Source organism: Haliaeetus leucocephalus, unplaced genomic scaffold, assembly GCF_000737465.1.
Source record: "Haliaeetus leucocephalus isolate CR32 unplaced genomic scaffold, Haliaeetus_leucocephalus-4.0 Scaffold395, whole genome shotgun sequence".
In the NCBI taxonomy this organism is placed as follows: domain Eukaryota; kingdom Metazoa; phylum Chordata; class Aves; order Accipitriformes; family Accipitridae; genus Haliaeetus; species Haliaeetus leucocephalus.
The window spans coordinates 5,925,833-5,943,286 of NW_010972831.1; the positions used below are offsets into that span (position 1 = coordinate 5,925,833).

Below are 17,454 nucleotides of genomic sequence, written 5' to 3' on the forward strand. Positions count from 1 at the left end.
AAAGTTTAATTTGCCCTTTTGTTACAATACAGTAATTACACCGCGTGACCGGAGCCGAGACCTGGTTTCTGTTTGGCGTAGGACCTCTCTGATCGGCTGGCTGTGGAGAACACCTCCCTCTCTGCGCGGACGGCGGCATCTCCCTCCGCACGCCTTAATGAATTTAGATTTACTAAGCACTTAGCGACTCCTGAGCGCAATCAATAAAATGAAAAGCACTACAGAGAGCAGTTGTCTCCGAGAGACGCGGCCGGGCTGCAGGCAGCGGGGAAAGCGAAATGGGAAATTAAAGCGTGTAACGGGGAATCGCTCGCAGCACTCGTGAGCCGCTTCACGAAAGAAGCGACGGCCGCCGGGCCGGCCGAGGCGTGAGGCCGCGCTCCGCCGGCCCCTCTGAGGGGAGCCCGCCTGACGGCCGAGCCCTTTGGCGGGAAGGGCGGGGGTCCCCCCGCGCCTGCGCAGTCTCGGGGGCGGAGGGGAGGCGGTGCGGCTGCGCGGCCGCAGCGGCTCCCGCAGCGTCGCCGCCTCCTCCTCGGTGGGAGCCGGCTTGCGGGCCGGGCCGGACCGGGTGAGGGGTGGGACGGGAACGGGCGAGGCCGGGCGGAGAGCGGGTTAAGCCGGCGAAAGGCGCAGGATGTCGGCGACGCTGTACCTGCTCTCCACGCTGGGCGGATACGTCCTCACCTCGGCGCTTCTCCTCAAGTGTCCGGGGCTTCTCCACCGGCCCAAGCGGCAGCGCTTCCGCTGCCGGCACATCTCCCACCGCGGCGGTGAGTGACGGGGGGGGGGGGGGGGGGGGTGCCCGGCCCGCCACCGCAGCCGCCCCGGAGGCGCCGCTTCCCGCCCTCCCCTGAGGCGGGCGAAGGCTGCGGCCGCCCGCCCGCCGCTCCTGAGGGCTGCAGCCCGCCCCGGCTCCCGGCTCTGAGGGGCTCCCGCCGCCTTCCCTCCACAGGGGCGATGCCGCCTTCCCGCTCCCTCGGGACGCTTCTCTCCCTGAGGCCGGGTTCGGGCGGGCGGTGCCGCAGCCCTGTCAGGAGGATCTTTGAGGGGCTGCTGCGCGGTGCCCCTCTCGGGCTCCCTTTAAATCTTCCTCCCGCAACCTAATTTTAGGTGCCACCTGCTGACCAGTGCTTGATTTCAAAGCTGAATTAATCTCCGAACTCGCAACGCGTCAGCCGAAATCGGCTCGTTTGACGTGGGTCGCGATGGTTTCCCTCTCGAACGTATATATGTTGTTTTCTTCCTAATGATTCTGGGTGAGGGTATTTCTCTTCCTCATGAGCTGGGCGGCTGGCTGTTGCTTAGGTCAGGTACAAAAGATCAATCTTCTTGCCTCTGCCTGTTTGCTTTGCTTGCTGGTTTCAGAAGAAATGCAGTTTGCTGTGACTCTCTTCTTGCTCCCCTTGCTGTTGGAGACGGTTAATGGTTCAGCGCCGTGGTAAAACCGATCCCATTTTGAGACTCTTGTCCTCTCCGTACACCTTGCGCCAAGGCCTTGTGGGTAGCTTCTGTCTAAAATAGCTAAAAGATGTTTTTAAAGTTTCTTCTACCTTTTCCAAAGCATTAGGAGGGAAAAAATACAGCAAACTGTATTTTCGTGTTCTTCGAAGATCAGTTCCGCGCTTTTCCTTGCTGCCTCGTTCAATTCGTGAACATACTCAGTTTTCTACTAAATATTTTTCCTGAAATTCTGTGGGAAACATGTCAGATGCTGAGTTCGAACAGTTTTCAATGTCATATCTAGTGCCAGTTTATGTAGTGTTTGATCACAGTTCTAGCCAATGGTCTTTAACTACCGCTACTGCCTTGAATTATTAAAATACAAAAGATAGAGCTGATCTATTACAGATTTTACTACTTGTATTTCTTTCATTTAGTTTACACAACAGATTAAGTTTCTTTATAGTCTTAAGTATAGCATAAAAGGCACCTTTTGGTTTGGAACACATATCTTAGCCGTTTCCTGGTAGGTATGTATTTTCATTCAACGAACAAAGGTTCTTAGTTTTGGTTGTTACCTGTTTGGTAATTTGCAAGCTATTAAAGACCTGTGTGGATGACTTTGTTGGAACTTGGTATGATCTCCTTAACCTTCTTTTGTTCTCTCTTCTTTGCAGTGATCTTATTTCAGATATACAGCCCTAAGCCTAGAATGCAAGTGTTCTGGCCAGTTGCACTAAGCACCATTAGAACAACAGGAAAGCCTTACTCAATGGGAGGAGTATTCATTAGGCATTCAGAGACAAAGTCCACAGTCTTTGAATTGTTCTGTGTCCACACGTGTGCTGTGAAATACACCTACGGTAGAAGTACAATGTTTGAACAACATCTCGGCACCTTTTTGCTCATCGGGTACTATGAGACTGAAGATCGTTTACTCTTTACTCTCTGTAATGTTTACCTTGTAACTTAAATTCCTGTGGGACTTACATTCTCGTCAGGCTTTAGTCATGCTGTAGCTTTAGACTCAGTGTCAGGTTTCCTATTGCATTACTCCTATTAACTTCAGAGATCAAGGTAACACTTAACTTGTTTGGCTTTTTCCTCTCTGAGATAAAGCTTTGTATGTGAAGTTTTTTTCAAGTCTGTGAGTTTTGATTTCAATTCTTTCTTCACGCAAGGATTTTCTTATCTCAGTTTATAGTTCATCAGTGGAAGCATCCCTGAATTATTTCTTCACTTCCGCATAATTTTAAAATTAGTCATTTCTGCGATCAATAATTTAACTCTTGATATTCTGTGTTAAGAGTCCCCTGTCAAAGCCAGCTGCATGGACTGGATTGCAGGGTCTTTGAGACAGGGTAGCATCATGATTTTTACAGAATCACGGAATAGTTGAGACTGGAAGGGACCTCTGGAGATCATCTTATCTGTCCAGAGTAGGGGCAACTAGAGCAGGTGGATCAGGACCTTGTCCAGTTAGGTTTTGAATACATCCAAGGATGGAGGCTCCACAACCTTTCCAGGCAGCCTGTTCCAGAGTTTGATCACTCTTACTATAAAAAAGGGGGGTTTCTTATGTTTATAAAGGGAATTTCCTGTATTTAATTTTTTTCCCAATGCCTCATCCTTTCCCTGGGCATCACTGAGAAGAGTTTGGCTCAGTCTTCTTTACTTCCTCCCATCCGGTATTAATACGTATTGGTAAGCCTCTCTTCTCCAGGCTAAACAATTCCAGCACCCTCAGCCTCTCATTGTGTGCAAGAATCTCTCATCCCTTAATTTTCACAGCCCCTCTCTGGACTTGTTCCGGTAGAGCCATGTCTGTCTTGTACTTTGGAGCCCAGAACTGGACACGGCACTCCAGGTACAGTTTCACCAGTGCTGAGGGGAACAATCGCCTGCCTTGACCTGCTGGCAGCATTCTTCCTAACAGGCTTCTCTGCCTACATTGAGGGGAAAATTCAAAACAACAGAAATTCTAAGGGTCATCTCCTTGAGCCAGTGCTTGACGTTGACTCCCTCTTGTCCCATGATGGTGCTTTCAAAGTCAGAGGATGCAATCGTAATGTTTGGATGTGGGCATTTTGGCTCACAAGATGCTAAAGTGTGCTGGGGAGGGCAATTTCTGCACAGGAAATGCAACAATGCAAATGGGCAATACGTGACTCTGGAGGTTCATTTAAGTAAATGTCAGAAGCCCTTCAGTCAGCCCAGCCTTTTCATTATTAAGGAGGGAAAATGATTTAGTACATCAGATCACTTGCTTATCGTAGTTCCCTTTTCTGAGTGTGGTTTGTGAAAGCCTTGTTGCTGATTTAGAATTCCTGTTTCAGCTGGTGTCTCAACTTTTTTTTTCCTCATTTCCCCAAAACACTACATACAAGTCAGGCATTTTCTTACCAACTGGTTTGACTTGCTGTACCTACCTCCCTAACATGTGACTTACTTAAAGCTTTAATATTGGAAATTTCTGCCTGGGAATGCTGGGAGACTGTTGTTTTGTTCACAAATTGAAGAGTGACTCAGGTTTTTTTCCCCCCTCTCTTACCGTTCAGGTTGTATGGGCTGTATTGTCACAGTTGATAAGTTATCTAAAACCTCATTTTTTATTGCAGTTAACTTATAACTAATCATGCAGGTCCTGTGCAGGTTTTTCCCATCTGTTAGGCAGTCATCAGAAGTATATGATGAGATTCTCATGCTCTCCTCTATCCCTTGGTGACTTTTGCCACTCAGCCTATTCCTATTCTGCAATCAAATTGGTGAATGTCTAATCACAGAAGCTGCTGTGGATTTACCGTACTGGTTTACATTAAACCATGCAGATTTTGTCATTATGATTCTAAGTCAGTTAAGTCTTTCATTTTGGAAATTTACCATCGCAAGCTAACCTGGTAACAATTTTAAATTGCTAGTTGCACATGCATAGAATTGCGTTGCCTTCATTAAGTAACTAAGTACAGATAAGTATGTATCGGTGAGGTCTTGTTAATAGGCAAGGCCTTAATTGGAGCTTTTATAATTGTTGTTTACAAAGTCTGTCATTCATCACTGTTGAAGTGGTTAAAATTTGCATAGATATCCTCATCAGTACATGTATCCTCCTGAAGCTGTTTTGCAGTATATAATATTGCCTGTTTTCTGAGGGAGGGAGACGGGGCACAACCTTTTCCAGTCCCTAAACTGACTGATTTTTCAAGGATTTTTATGTAGGGAATGATGGCCTAAGAGTTGCAGAGTTTACTCCTGCCTGAGAGAAAATTTAATTTGCTTGTCCTTTCATTTCTTAACTGGAGTTGATGTGTGTTTCATTCCTTGTGTATGAGACCTCCCTTAGCCAGCAGCATAAACCTTTATTGACAATTTGTGCTGTTTCAGGAAGTATCCTTGCACTGAAAAAAGAGCTTGTCATCTCTTTGAGCATCAACTGGGTTATGCGTTTAGGGAATACCAGCTTTAGAGAGTCTTGGGCACTTCTTTTCTTCGTTTTTTGGTGTGGTGGTTTTTTGTTGGTTTTTTTTTTTTTCTTCCCTTTAGTTACCTTTCCGCTTATTATTCCTCCCACTTAGCCTGAAACAGACTTTTTGTATATACTGTTCCTATGCCTGTGGAGCATGTTGTCATAGCCAAATACCATGCCTTTAAGGAAAAGCAGGGCACCCAACCTCTGGTAAAATAAACTCTTTGTTTTGTATATTCAAAGCGTCATACAGGTCCAAGATAACAGTCTTTCTCTTTTTCTTTTTTTTTTTTTATTGTTTTACCTTGGGAAAGGCCTGTCTCTTGGGTCTCCCCAGTAGGTTAGTGGCAACAGGGATTTCTGACTCTAGCTTCATAGTCATTCCTCCAAATATGTAAAATTTTAATCCATTTTTAAAATTTATTTATTTCCACTGGGATTGAGGGGAGGAACAGGATTTTGTACATGTTTTAGTTTTTGTTATTTTTGTAGGTGCTGGAGAGAACCTGGAAAACACGATGGCAGCCTTTCACCAGTGAGTACAAATGGAACCAATAATGCCTAAATTAGCTGTGTTCTCATTGTCTTTAGTGAGTGAAGGAATCAAGAAAGATAGGGCTTCCATCAGTTGTTTGGGGTACGGTGTCCTATTTCTGAAAGTCATCTCTCCTTTGGATGACTTCTGTGGATTGCTAAACATCACTCCAATTTAAACAAGAAGGAGTTGGTATACCACAAACCATGATTTGTACACAATAATGTGGCAGACTGGCAATTGGAAATAAAACTCCTGAGGCGTGATTCCTCCTGTGCTAGCTAATAAAACACAAAACAATACTGCTTCCATTACTTCTGTTAATTTATTTATTGGTATAAAACTATTTTTTGTAACTAATCTCACACACTGTTTTTTCTAGATACATTGATGTTTCTCAAAAGGTATTTCAGATCATAGCCTATAACAATATGCTAATTAGCATACAAGGCTGGATTTCAGGAAGGCTGAATCTGTTGACTGCTGTTAGGCTGTAAGCAATTCTCTTAGGTATTCTACAGTTTCGTGGTATTCAGTTCCCTCCTCTATACAGAAGGTTAATAATTTTTTCTCCAAGAATTATTGTGACTGAAATTGTAATGTTAACTGACTTTTAATACACCATCTGTAAAGCTATTAAAAATGTTTGTGTTACGTTTTTTCCCTTCATACACATACTTCATTGGCACAATGTGTGAAAGCCTGTTATCTAGGGCTTGAAAATGGAGTTGGTACTGGAAAGCCTTTTAAGCCTTCAGCATTTAAGTAGTGAATTCTAACAAGGTTCTCAAAGGCATTTGAAGAAGCAGCATATCGAAAACTCCAGCTGCCAATGAGAAGTGACCAAATTATGTAGGCTTCTCTTTGTTTTGTTTGGGGTTTTTTAATTTGCTTTGTGCTAAGTAGCCTCATCAGTTTGCACATTTCCTTGCAGACTGAGGAGTGCCAGCTTCCCCAACCAAACAGTGCTATTGAAAGTACTGCAGTATTTTCTATCTCCATGGAAGCTTAGCATAGTTTTGTGGTTTTTCTCCTGCTGGCCTGCCTTTTTTCAAGTCTGCTACGACACTTTCTGGGAAGTGCTTCTTTTTTTAACCATTTCTTAATTTTCATTTAGTACCATACTGGTTTTATATGTATAGGGCTCTTGCAAAGCAAGTTACACCATAACCTATTTTTATTTAATTCCCAGAAGTAAGCTGTAGTGCTTAGAGTAAGGATTGTGCTAGGAGTCAAATAATGTTTTGTTATAATACAGACATTTGACTGACTCTCTTCTGACCATTTTAATTATTTTATAACTATAGTATAACAAATGCGGTTGAGGTCTACTTTTTGAACTCCTCACAAGTGTCAATAGCAAAGTTCAGTTACTTGGTTTGAGATTGTCTTGGTTGAATAATAAAGGCACATTAATTCTGCAGAAAGCAGAGTCAGAGTGATATTACCTTGCATTAGGCAGTAGAAAGCCTTCTGGCTTCCTCTGTGAAGGGGTAAAGGTGTCCTTCCCAACTCCACTGCTAAGCTAGCAAAAGGAATTGGGTAGAAAATTGGTATCTGCGTGGTGAAAAGTTATCTGGATTGGCTTAGACGGCTCGTATGCACTAATCAATTTCTAATCCATCAGATTTTGCATGAAGCAAAATAGGGCATGCCTGCAAGAGCTGTTTCTTCAGGTTTGGACAAGCAGGCATATTTGACCATTGATGTGTCAAATCCAGAAGAGAATGCTTGTCTGCAGCGTAAGACCTAGCCCCTTGTTTTTGTCTCATTGACAGTAACCTAAGTATTGACAAGCAAATAGTTTTAGTTATACTATTTACACTTTAACAGCGATTGGAGAATATTTAATACTGTTGCACGATAATGAAGAAATTATTACAGTAATATATAAACAAAGTGTATGGGGGGGAGGAGGCCTTACTGGTAATTTCAAATTCTATACTAGCTTAATTTACAAATATTCTGGAAAGCAATTATAAGCTTTTTGTACCACAGACAGTATTGTTTTGGTTTTGCATGGTAAAATGGCTAATAGATTTTTGGGGGCCGTAATCATGTTATGCTGTCTTTAAATGCTTCTGTGGTGGTTTTAGATTTTAAAATAACTATTTTTAGGATAAGAGACACTTGTGGTGTCTTAAACTATTTGGGGATCTGGCATAAAAGATGTGGAAAGACTATAATTACCAGTTTAATTGTTCCTAATACAGCCATGTACTTTAGCATTGTCTTGACAGGAAGCTGCTAAGTAATCTCTCCAGGTATTTTCTCATTGTATTTCCTTTTCTTTTATGAACATACTTGGTCTAGAGAGAAAGCTTTAAACACTGTAGTTACAGCAATAAAAGTACGTGGTCAAGTTAGCATTTATAAACTCTATACATTGTGCTACATTAGGCCTTGCCTAATAGAATTTAGTTTCTAAAGGTAAGGCTTTTCTTAGATATTTCCTGGTATGTCCTTTTCCTTGAAAACAGTTGGAGTTAAACACAAGCAAAGAGCTCTACCGTCCTAATTTGCAAATGTGAGCCTGCTTTACAACTTGAGCAGTGGAGCAGTTGGATCTGAATCTGGAGAGCATCTGGAGTCTTCTCTGGAGCAACATAGATTTGATGTGTTATTACAGAGCTGCAGAACAAACTGATTTCCAGCTGAAAAAACTCAGCACTTTAAGGAAGCTTATTTAGCAGCAAGCTGCTAGTAAGAGCCTGGCAAATTCTCAAATTTGTTAACAAGGGAAGTTGTTGTTCTTCTTCCACGCAGCATCAGTCCTGAATTTCTTAAGCGGTAATATTTCTGATAAATTTTGCTGGTTAAATGATAATACATGGTACTAGATGGGAACGTCTTCTACAAATTTGGCAAATCTCCTGCAGCATATTTGGAGGTGCTTTTCCTCAGGAGGAAAAATTACACAGAACAGGCTGTGTATCTTCCATGCGTAATAGGATTTCATTCCTCTCCTAATTCTTAATTAGTGGCACTGGAAAACAGTTAACAAATTGGTTTTAATTTGACAACTCTCTTCTTGATCATTATCCCAGCTGGACCAGAAATTGTGTTAAACACTTTCAGGAGTATGTTCTAATTTTTTGTTTTGTTTTGTTATTGCATTTGTGAACGTTCATGGCATGTCTGAACTTAAGCAGTCAGTAAAGCCCTTTTCTTAAGGAAAAGGCTGTTACTGAAGTCGCAGAGCTTTGGGTCCCATATAGACTGCACTCACAGATGTTACAGGTTTGTTCATAGGTGGAGAAAAAAGAACAGCCCAGTGTTTTGAAGGAATTGTTCAGAGTTCAGGCTGGGAATTTTAGCTGTCTGCTGGAATGATACCTTCTGAGTGTCTTTTCTAAGGAAATGAGCAATTCACTTCTCATTTGAGTAAAGCTTAGTTTTTCTGTTCTGGTGTGAGGTTTCTTGTACTTCTTTTTCACCAATATTGCTACTACTTTCTGCTTTCTTTACTCCTATAAGCTAAGCTACTATAGAGTGGATTTGGGATTGGATTAGAACTTTTCAAAGCAGTGAATTGAAACAGGAATAGCTATTTTTCTTTGAAAAATATGAATGGGTGGTTGTTGTTTTTTAATTTTAAATTAAAATTTTATCATTAAAATCATAATAATGTTTTAAAAATGTAGTTTTGCTAGCCAGAAAAAGCCAAAAGCCTGAAAGCCCCATTGCTATTTTCCTGATCCATCCATTCCTGATTAATTTCAGTAAAAAAAGGCTTTCACATCCCTGTCACTTGTTGTTTATGCTTACCACAAAATTGATTACTTTTTGAAAAGTAGTTGCTTCTTTCAGTGGTAAATGTCCTGATATTAATAAACATCACACACAAAATTCTGAAACAATACTTTAGAAGTAGGTTTCTTAATACTGAGGTGGTAGGCTACAATCGACAGGTCTGCTACTTGATTTCTATGGAAGACGGAGCCAAAACTCCTGAGTTCAAATCCCATCTCTGGTTCATGATATGTTGTTTATTCTTGCATCAGCTTTCCCACTGCAGCAGAGTTATTTGCTTCTTGCTTTGTAGCAAGATTGTGAGGGTTCATTGCATCATAAAGCATCTAAAGTACTTCCAGTGGGATTAGTTTAATTGAATAACATGTATGTTAGGTTTGGACCTGTACAAAATACATGTGTGGTTCAAGGCAGACTTCTTCGCTTCCAGTGCCGTTAATATAGGAACAGACATGTTGGAGCTAGATTGTCACCTGACGAAAGATGAGCAAGTGGTTGTGTCCCATGACGAGAACCTGAAGAGATCAACAGGAGTTGATGTCAACATATCTGACCTCAAATACTCTGTAAGTTGAGGAAAAAATGTTAGTGCTAGATGATGTTTAAAAATGCGTTTGTAGAGTGGCTGGGGTGGGCAGGAAGGTTGTGTGCGTGTGTGTGTGTGTCTGGTACCAAAATCTAAGGAGGGGATTCATCTTGTCTTACTAAAAAAAAAAAAAGCTAACTAGGCTCCCTGTGTAGTCAAGGGAGAAAAACTGGCAGGTTTCCAGAGGGTGATTAACTCCCTCCAGTAGTAGGTTTGGATGAATAGCTTCCTGGAGGTGGGCCTGTTTTTCCATACTGATGACAAAGGAAGCTTAGTCAACAAGCTCCTTCTCATATGACCAGCCTTTTAATGGGAAAACTGGTCGATGAATCCCACCTGCATTGACAGTTTTAAAAGCCTGTCTTACAGAACTGTCTTTCCATCTGATGTTTAAGTGGAATTCTCAGACAGGTGTCTGGAAACGTTTTGCCTTATTCAGCTGCAGGTATCACAAGTCTAAGAATGCCAAATAGTTGAAGTAAGAATGAATGCAGTGCTTCTGAATCACTTTGGGGGCAAGAAGATTTAAAAAAAAATACAGTTTTTGTCTTTAAAGGTAACTTACATGGCCTATGAATTATAATTTTTTGTCTCAAGAAAAGTCATTATCATATCCCTGCAGTTGAATTAGTGTTCTATTTCCCTTTATTTTTAAGGAACTTCCACCATATCTCTGCAAGTTGGATGTCACATTTCAGAAAGGTAGGGTTTTGTCTCTTGCTGTTTCAGTTTACAGTAACAGTAACTAATTTTCCATTATTGTACTGTGGCAGTTTCTTATTTTGGCAAAGGGAGTAGAAAAGTGGATTTACTTCTATCAGTATGTTGGTAAGAGAAGTTTTAAAAGGAAAATATAATCCTAGCTTTAGAAACCAAAATGTATTTTTTTCAAACCAGTTGGCAGTGACTAAGTTTAAGATGTAAGATATCTTTTTCCAAGTAAACATTTCAATTGTTTGTTTGTCTACTTCTTGCAACTACTTTCCAGTTCCATTGTGAGCTCTTCAGAAGGTGCTGATTGAAAATTTGTTGTTCGAAAAAACAGAGAGAAGGCAGAAGAGAGTTTCTTTACAGCTCAGATGCCATTGTGCTGGTGCACTCTGGGCTTGAAGTACTACGAGAGGTCAGACAATATAGGCATTTTCAGAAGGGTGAATGAAGAGTGGTAGTTACTGTATGTATGACTTGAAGTTCAGTACCAATATTGCTGCAAGAGAGGAAAACCTAGAAAAAGACTAACCTGTTTCCTTGTGAAAACTGTGGTTCATGGGACTGTAATTTGAATTAAGCATCAGGCTAAAACTGAGAACACTTCCACCTAGAAAAGGCTACCAGAGATGGTATCAGACGTGTTTGTTTCAGGGGCTTTGTGACTATCTTCTGTAACCTTTCCATATTTCAGTTGCCCAGCAAGTAAATGTTGTGTTAAACTTTTCTGTTCAAAATTGCAAAATACTTAAAATGCACCAAGATGAGTTCTATGACATGTTATTTGCACACTTACAAATCTTTTGTGTATGTACAGTAATACAAAGAAACAGAGAGAACCTTCAGTTAATTCCTTAGAGCCACAAGCAGTTTCAGACAATAAAATTGGGGGGTTTGCCTTCTGTTCCCTTTACTCATTATGCTCCTCCAGTAAATTTTCCTAGAAGGAAAAGTTTTTCTCATTTGGTCTCATTTCATATTAATCTCATTCCATTTGGTACGTGGTAACTGAGCCCATGTTTGCTATTTCAGGATTTTAATGATGCCTGCACTCCTACTGTTGCTAAATAATGACTGAATTTCATGAAGTTAAAACCTAAATGTGCAATATGCTCAGGGCATTTTCATTACAGAAATGAGCTTGTCATAATTAGTTACAACTGAGTGAAGTAATTTTTTTAAAGTTTAAAAACGTGCTAATTCTAGGAACTATATACTTTTTAAAATTTTAAGATAACAAGTGCTCTGATACCTCAGCTTTTATCTATGGTGTATTAAAAATGGCCACAGCAGTGACAACCTTCTTGTTTCCTCAGAATGTCACTGTGAGGGAAAAGATAACCGTATTCCGCTCCTGAAAGAGGTGTTCGAGGCATTTCCACAAACTCCTGTCAACATTGACATCAAAGTGAACAACAATGTGTTGATCAAAAAGGTATGTGGAAATCTGTGCTGAACTGAGACTGAATGTCATGTCATGGTGTTGAAATTCCAAAAGAAAAGTTTCTTGGAGTTGATAGCAGTCTATGATACTAACATCTGTGTTCTTGGACTGCTTCATCTTTCACATGTTAGATCTTGCTCTGTGTATGAGGTAATACAGAAGACAGAGAAGTGATCTTGTGCAAGATATTTAGCAAACAGCTCTTTACTGACCCTTTATCTTGACATGAAACTGATGCTACGCTGCTAGAGACATGTTTGTTTTGTATTTCATATGAAGGGTCTTCTTATGGACTGTTGCCTACCAAAGCAACATAAAAACATGATGTCAGTGTAAAGATAAGTGTTCATCACAGAAAAGGAGATCTGCTTTCCATCAGATACTATTTTGCCATCTAGTTTTCTTAAGTTCTCTAAGTTTTTTTGGTAGGTATAATGGTCTTTCCTTTTATCTGTTGACCTGAACACCTGTTTCTTTCCAGTAAAAGCAGCACAATCATCTTCAGATGGGAGGGAGTATAGAAGAACTATCTCTTCTGTAATGACCTACGTAGTTGAAAAGTAGCGAATAGAGTTTCAGTTAAATAATGCTGGACATAATTTTCAAGGAATACATGTTAGGGTTCTGCTTTTTTATATTGCAGGTTTCAGAGCTGGTGAGTCAGTATAAGCGAGAGCATTTGACGGTATGGGGGAATGTCAATTATGAGGTTGTATCAAAGTGTCTTAAGGAGGTAAGAATGGGTCCAGCTAATCTTCGTTCTTCTTGCCTGCTTGTTACTGTGTGGTGACAAAATGTACAGTAGAGCACCCTGTAAATCAAGGTCTAGCTAGCTATGCCAGACTTCTAGATGCGATGAGAAATTTTGCACTTAGATTCTATTCTGCCTACTACACTGTTTCAATAAGTCAAGCACAGTTAACACCCATGTATTCTGCAATAAAACACTCAAGGAATTAATCTTAGTCGTGTTTTATTCTTGTTCTGTAAAATATAGGGTGTTATGATTTTATGCCAGGAACTCTTAGAGCCTGTTTTGCACATCATTCATCTGGTACAAAAGCAATTTTTCTAAGGATTGCTTATTGTGTGTTTCTTTTTATGAAAATGATGGATGTGGCCACTAGTTGACACATGGTTATATTGGTATAAAGCTGTTTTACAGCTATAGATGCTATTTCTTTTTGTGCTGAGGAATTGTACAGGTTAGAATTTAATTTAATTTGTGCTTAGTCTGAGGGAGTTATTTCACCTGAGTGAAATTGATCTAGTTGTGAGTACAGATATTGTTCCAATTTAGCTGTGCAGGACAACACACCATTTCCTACCTGAACAGCAGTTATATTTGTTCATTTTTGTAGCATCCGTGCCCAGATATTTTGGTTCATAAACGAGCATCTTTAAAAACGTGTTGTGAAGTGATGTCAAACTGTAAAGTGTCCTGTGCTAAAGGACAGCTTGTTCTTTGCGGTAATACTAGTCTAAGACAAAATGCTGCATAGTGTCATGCAGTCTAGAAAGACGATGAAGGCAGGTGACAAAAGCAGTACTGTAACCAGTGAAACTTTACCTTTTTCAGGTCCCAATGCCCCTTCAAACTGTGTAAAACATTTGCTTGGATTACAGGCTACCAGAAAGAGTAATTTAAATTCAGTGGCAGGCATATCGTAAACAGTTGGCAGCCTAATTGTTAGGTGCAAGTGCTAAACTTTAAACATGCATTGATGAGTAAATTTAATTGCAACAGATGCAACAATCTACCAAGATAAATTAGAATCTTTCTTTCCTGGTTCCTGCAGAATGCTGACATTCCCATCATCTTCTGTTTGCAACGTGTCCTCCTGCTTCTTGGCCTTTTCTACACTGGTCTGCTGCCATTCATTCCCTTCAAGGAAGAATTCTTGGAAATTCCCATGCCTTCAATCATTCTCAAGTGAGTTAGAGTCCATTGGTGGGTGCTGTACTGAAATGATAGTAAAGCAAGTGAATGATTATGCCAGCTTGAGCATTGGTTTACTCAGTATCCTCTGGCTGAGGGTACTGTTTTGTTAGTTCAGGCACTTTTGTATGTTCCTAAGAGAAAGCTATGCAAATCTGCTGCTGCTCTGTATTTAACCTGTCTCTAGCCAGCTCTGAGTTACTCAGTTGTTAGTGTGGAGTGCCTGTGTATATCAATTTTTCCTGTTTACAGCATCTCCTGTAAATACTGCCTTCATGCAGGTGCCTTTAAAATGCAGCCTGTGCTGATGCCATCTAGGTAGTGGTATGTAGCAGTGCTGTACAAATAACTAATTCTTGCACTTTTCTACCTCTTTCCTGAGAAAAAATTAGTCTGAATAAAGCGAAGAGGCAAGTTAGTAACAGGGTGGATATGAGATTTCACGTGCTCTTTATTTCTCATGCTTTACTCAAAATGCTGCTGAATACCCATCTCTGCTGCTTCTCTTAAATGTAGCACATTTCTCTGGTGTAACCCAATTCTATGTCACTGTCTTAGTGAAATTACTGCTCTAATTTGAGAAACTGCAAGATTAATTCTTCATGTTCCTTTTGCAGGAACATCTCAAATAATATTTTAATCTGTGCTCTGGTAATTTTTTGTTTTCTCTTCCTCAACAGGCTGAAAGAACCACAGAAGATGACAAGAAGCCAGAAATTTATTATCTGGCTAGCTGACACGTAAGATTTTCATCTAATTAAATTTTTATTTATCTTTTGCCTATATATTAACAGTTGGCTCAAGCAACTAAGACTAGCTATTGCTATAGCTACATGTTATGTTGTATTTTTTTCAGTTTCTTCTAGCTTTTTTGTCAGTGTAGCATAAATCATGTTCAAATCTTACGTAGGTGTTCCTGTACACTTTTGTTTCAGTATATGAAAATATACTGAGGTGCAGTAACAGTAGGCATTATTCCAATGTAATCCATTTAGTTTCTTTCATTAAATGTGTTCAGCTAATTAGCATGCAAGTAATTAGCAGAATGCAGCTTTCACATTTCATGGGATTGTGACTGTTTCATAATGTTGTCAGAGGAGATACTGTTTGGCTTACATGGAACGCTTTGCATTTTAAGAATATCTGTTCTTCAGAGGAAACTTAGTCATATGCTTTCAGAGGTTGAATGTGATTGCAGTATGTGTCTTCTGGCTCTTGCTTCTGTGTCTGACATCTCTTAGTTTGATTTCTTGAGCGGCCAGTAGAGTTTTCATGTCTTCTGGTGGGAAAGGATAAACTCTCTTCTGAAAGTGAAGGGATTGTGACTCATCGGACATGGTACAGGGTACCTGTACGATAAAGGAGGAGTGTGCTGGATTTGATCTTCGAAGAGTTGGTACAAATACCCATAGCTAATGCAAATTTCTGGGTATCTGTGTTAACCAGTCTTGAGTTGCTTGAGCTAAAAGTTTTCTATAATTAGGTTTCTAATCACTTTCTTGTGGAAAACATTGAATCTAAACGCTGTATGGAAATTTTATTACAGAACATCAACAGATGTTGAAAATTTCATATATACTTCAAGTTCTTAAATAATATCTTTCTCCTTTCCACAGATTGCTAATGCGGAAAGCACTTTTTGACCACCTCACTGCTCGGGGCATTCAGGTACAGTGTGGCAAAGTTAAAGGACATGTGCTTTTAACCTGAGAATTTGAACCAGCCAGATATGGCCTTGATGGGTTCATGTTCTCCCCAACATGTTCTGTTGTGTTGCTAGGATTATAAGTTGCTTTTTGGTTCCTGAGCAGTAGCTTATGCTGTTGTATTTGCAGATCTGTAGTTGCAAAGGAAGAATTGTATGCTTGGAAAAAGACTCTTTAATTTAAATCCCTTTAAGATTTTTTTTTTTTCTTCCCCCACTTCAAACTTAAGCCTACAAAATCTGCTGAACTGCTTACCTATTTTGGGCTTTTCACAAAATCATATTTAGACTTTTAGAAATATCTGAACTCTCAGGTAACAAAATAAAGTTGGAGTCACCACTAGAAGATGCCCCTTTTTGGAGGATGAGGGGGAAGAACTTGGATATGTTTGTGTACATGTCTTTGGCATCACAGCGTAATCATTTATCATTTTAAATATACGTAGCATCGTCTCTTTCACATGAAACAATTTAGGTCAGAAGTCACTTTTTTTTTTTAAATGTGAGTATTTTCTGTAATAATTTGTCTTTCTATCCCACCTTATAGGTGTATATTTGGGTACTGAATGAAGAACAAGAATACAAGAGGGCATTTGATCTGGGAGCAACTGGAGTGATGACAGACTATCCAACAAAACTTAAGGAGTTTTTACACAATTATCCAGCATAAAGGAAGAAAACCAAGGAAGTTCTTGCAGAACGGATTGTGAGCCAAGGATTTTCGTCATAAAAAAAATTGAGCAGCATACACAGATCATTTTGTTTGAAAGATGTAATTGGATGATCTATTACATTGTTGTCAAGTTGCTACCTAATGTAAAGGTTGTCTATTTATTTTAAAACTTTAATTACATAGTTTACATTTGTAAATAACTCATTTAGGAACAGCGCACTTCACAAGTAGTGATGACTAGGAAGAAAGATGCTGGATAGGATACCTGTAGATAATAAGCATTATTTTACCTGTCACAAGTGTTCCTAAGCAGATGTCAAGACACGTCAGTTATTCCAGTAATATTCTAGTGGGCAGAAACTAAAGAATTTCTGAAAGCGTACCCTGTGTATATGCGTTTCTTGTGTTGCTTTTAGTTTTCAGATAACTTATGGGGCAAAAAAGAAGAAAAATGCACAGGAGAAATAGAAAGCAGAATCTGTGGCTAGCCAGATAGTTTAGCCTGTGAAGTGTAGTCAGTAAAGGTGGTCAATTTTTTACCAAAATTAACTCCCTTGGTCAGTATACATTTACTCCATTATTCTTACTGATAAGAATGTTGAGCTTGAGTTGCAGCTGACCCCTTTCTGATGTGATGGTAATACTGTGACTTACTGGTCAAGGTCTAGATAGAGTATTTAAGCCAGGTTCTGGGTTTGACACTGAGTTCCGCTGCAGGGGTCTAGGTTTGCCTCTGGTTCTGACCTGCCTGTCAGGCTACCATGGCATGGCAGTAGCTAGCTTACCAGAAAGGAATATTGCACTTACAGGTTACACTTACTTTGAAATAGTCCTTTCACAAAGGAAGCCAATGTTTTAGAAGTCTTTTGCATGTTTATAGTTCTAACATCTGTTGGTGAATGGAAGTTGTTTTTAGGGTGAGGGACCAAAGAAGACGTAAGTTTGGTCAGGAGTTTCAGGAACAGATTAAAATGTTCCTATTAAGTGAATTCACCCAAAGCAGATTTATATGCATACTTAGAAAAGGAGCAAGTGTCAGTCTAGGACATGTAAATTTTAGTCTTTTCTCTCCACAAAAGTACATTCAATATTCATTAAGTTTATGTGTGTGGACATGGAAGTAACTTTACTGGCAAAAGCCAGGAAACCCCAAGTGTGATGGAATGGGCTTAGATAGGAAGGTATTTCTGGAAGCTTACATGCTGTTC

The 17,454-nt window shown here is 40.0% G+C and overlaps 1 protein-coding gene across 1 annotated transcript; it reads left to right on the forward strand.

Annotated features, from left to right (window-relative positions):
- Positions 1-624: 624 nt before the first annotated feature.
- Positions 625-16,701, forward strand: GDPD1 (glycerophosphodiester phosphodiesterase domain containing 1). Its single transcript, XM_010573761.1, has 10 exons — positions 625-770; positions 5,396-5,438; positions 9,622-9,757; positions 10,434-10,479; positions 11,802-11,920; positions 12,573-12,662; positions 13,729-13,862; positions 14,549-14,608; positions 15,485-15,536; positions 16,121-16,701. Exons 1-10 carry the CDS (start codon positions 635-637, stop codon positions 16,241-16,243), a joined length of 939 nt encoding a protein of 312 aa, XP_010572063.1. The 5' UTR covers positions 625-634; the 3' UTR covers positions 16,244-16,701.
- The last annotated feature ends 753 nt before the right edge of the window (positions 16,702-17,454 follow it).

Bases quoted from the DNA above. Each gene is read 5' to 3' on its own strand.
- GDPD1 (XM_010573761.1), top strand. From the start codon at position 635: ATGTCGGCGACGCTGTACCTGCTCTCCACGCTGGGCGGATACGTCCTC. The intron at 11,921-12,572 runs GTATGTGGAAAT...TTTATATTGCAG, and splicing joins ACAATGTGTTGATCAAAAAG to GTTTCAGAGCTGGTGAGTCA. The intron at 12,663-13,728 runs GTAAGAATGGGT...TGGTTCCTGCAG, and splicing joins TATCAAAGTGTCTTAAGGAG to AATGCTGACATTCCCATCAT.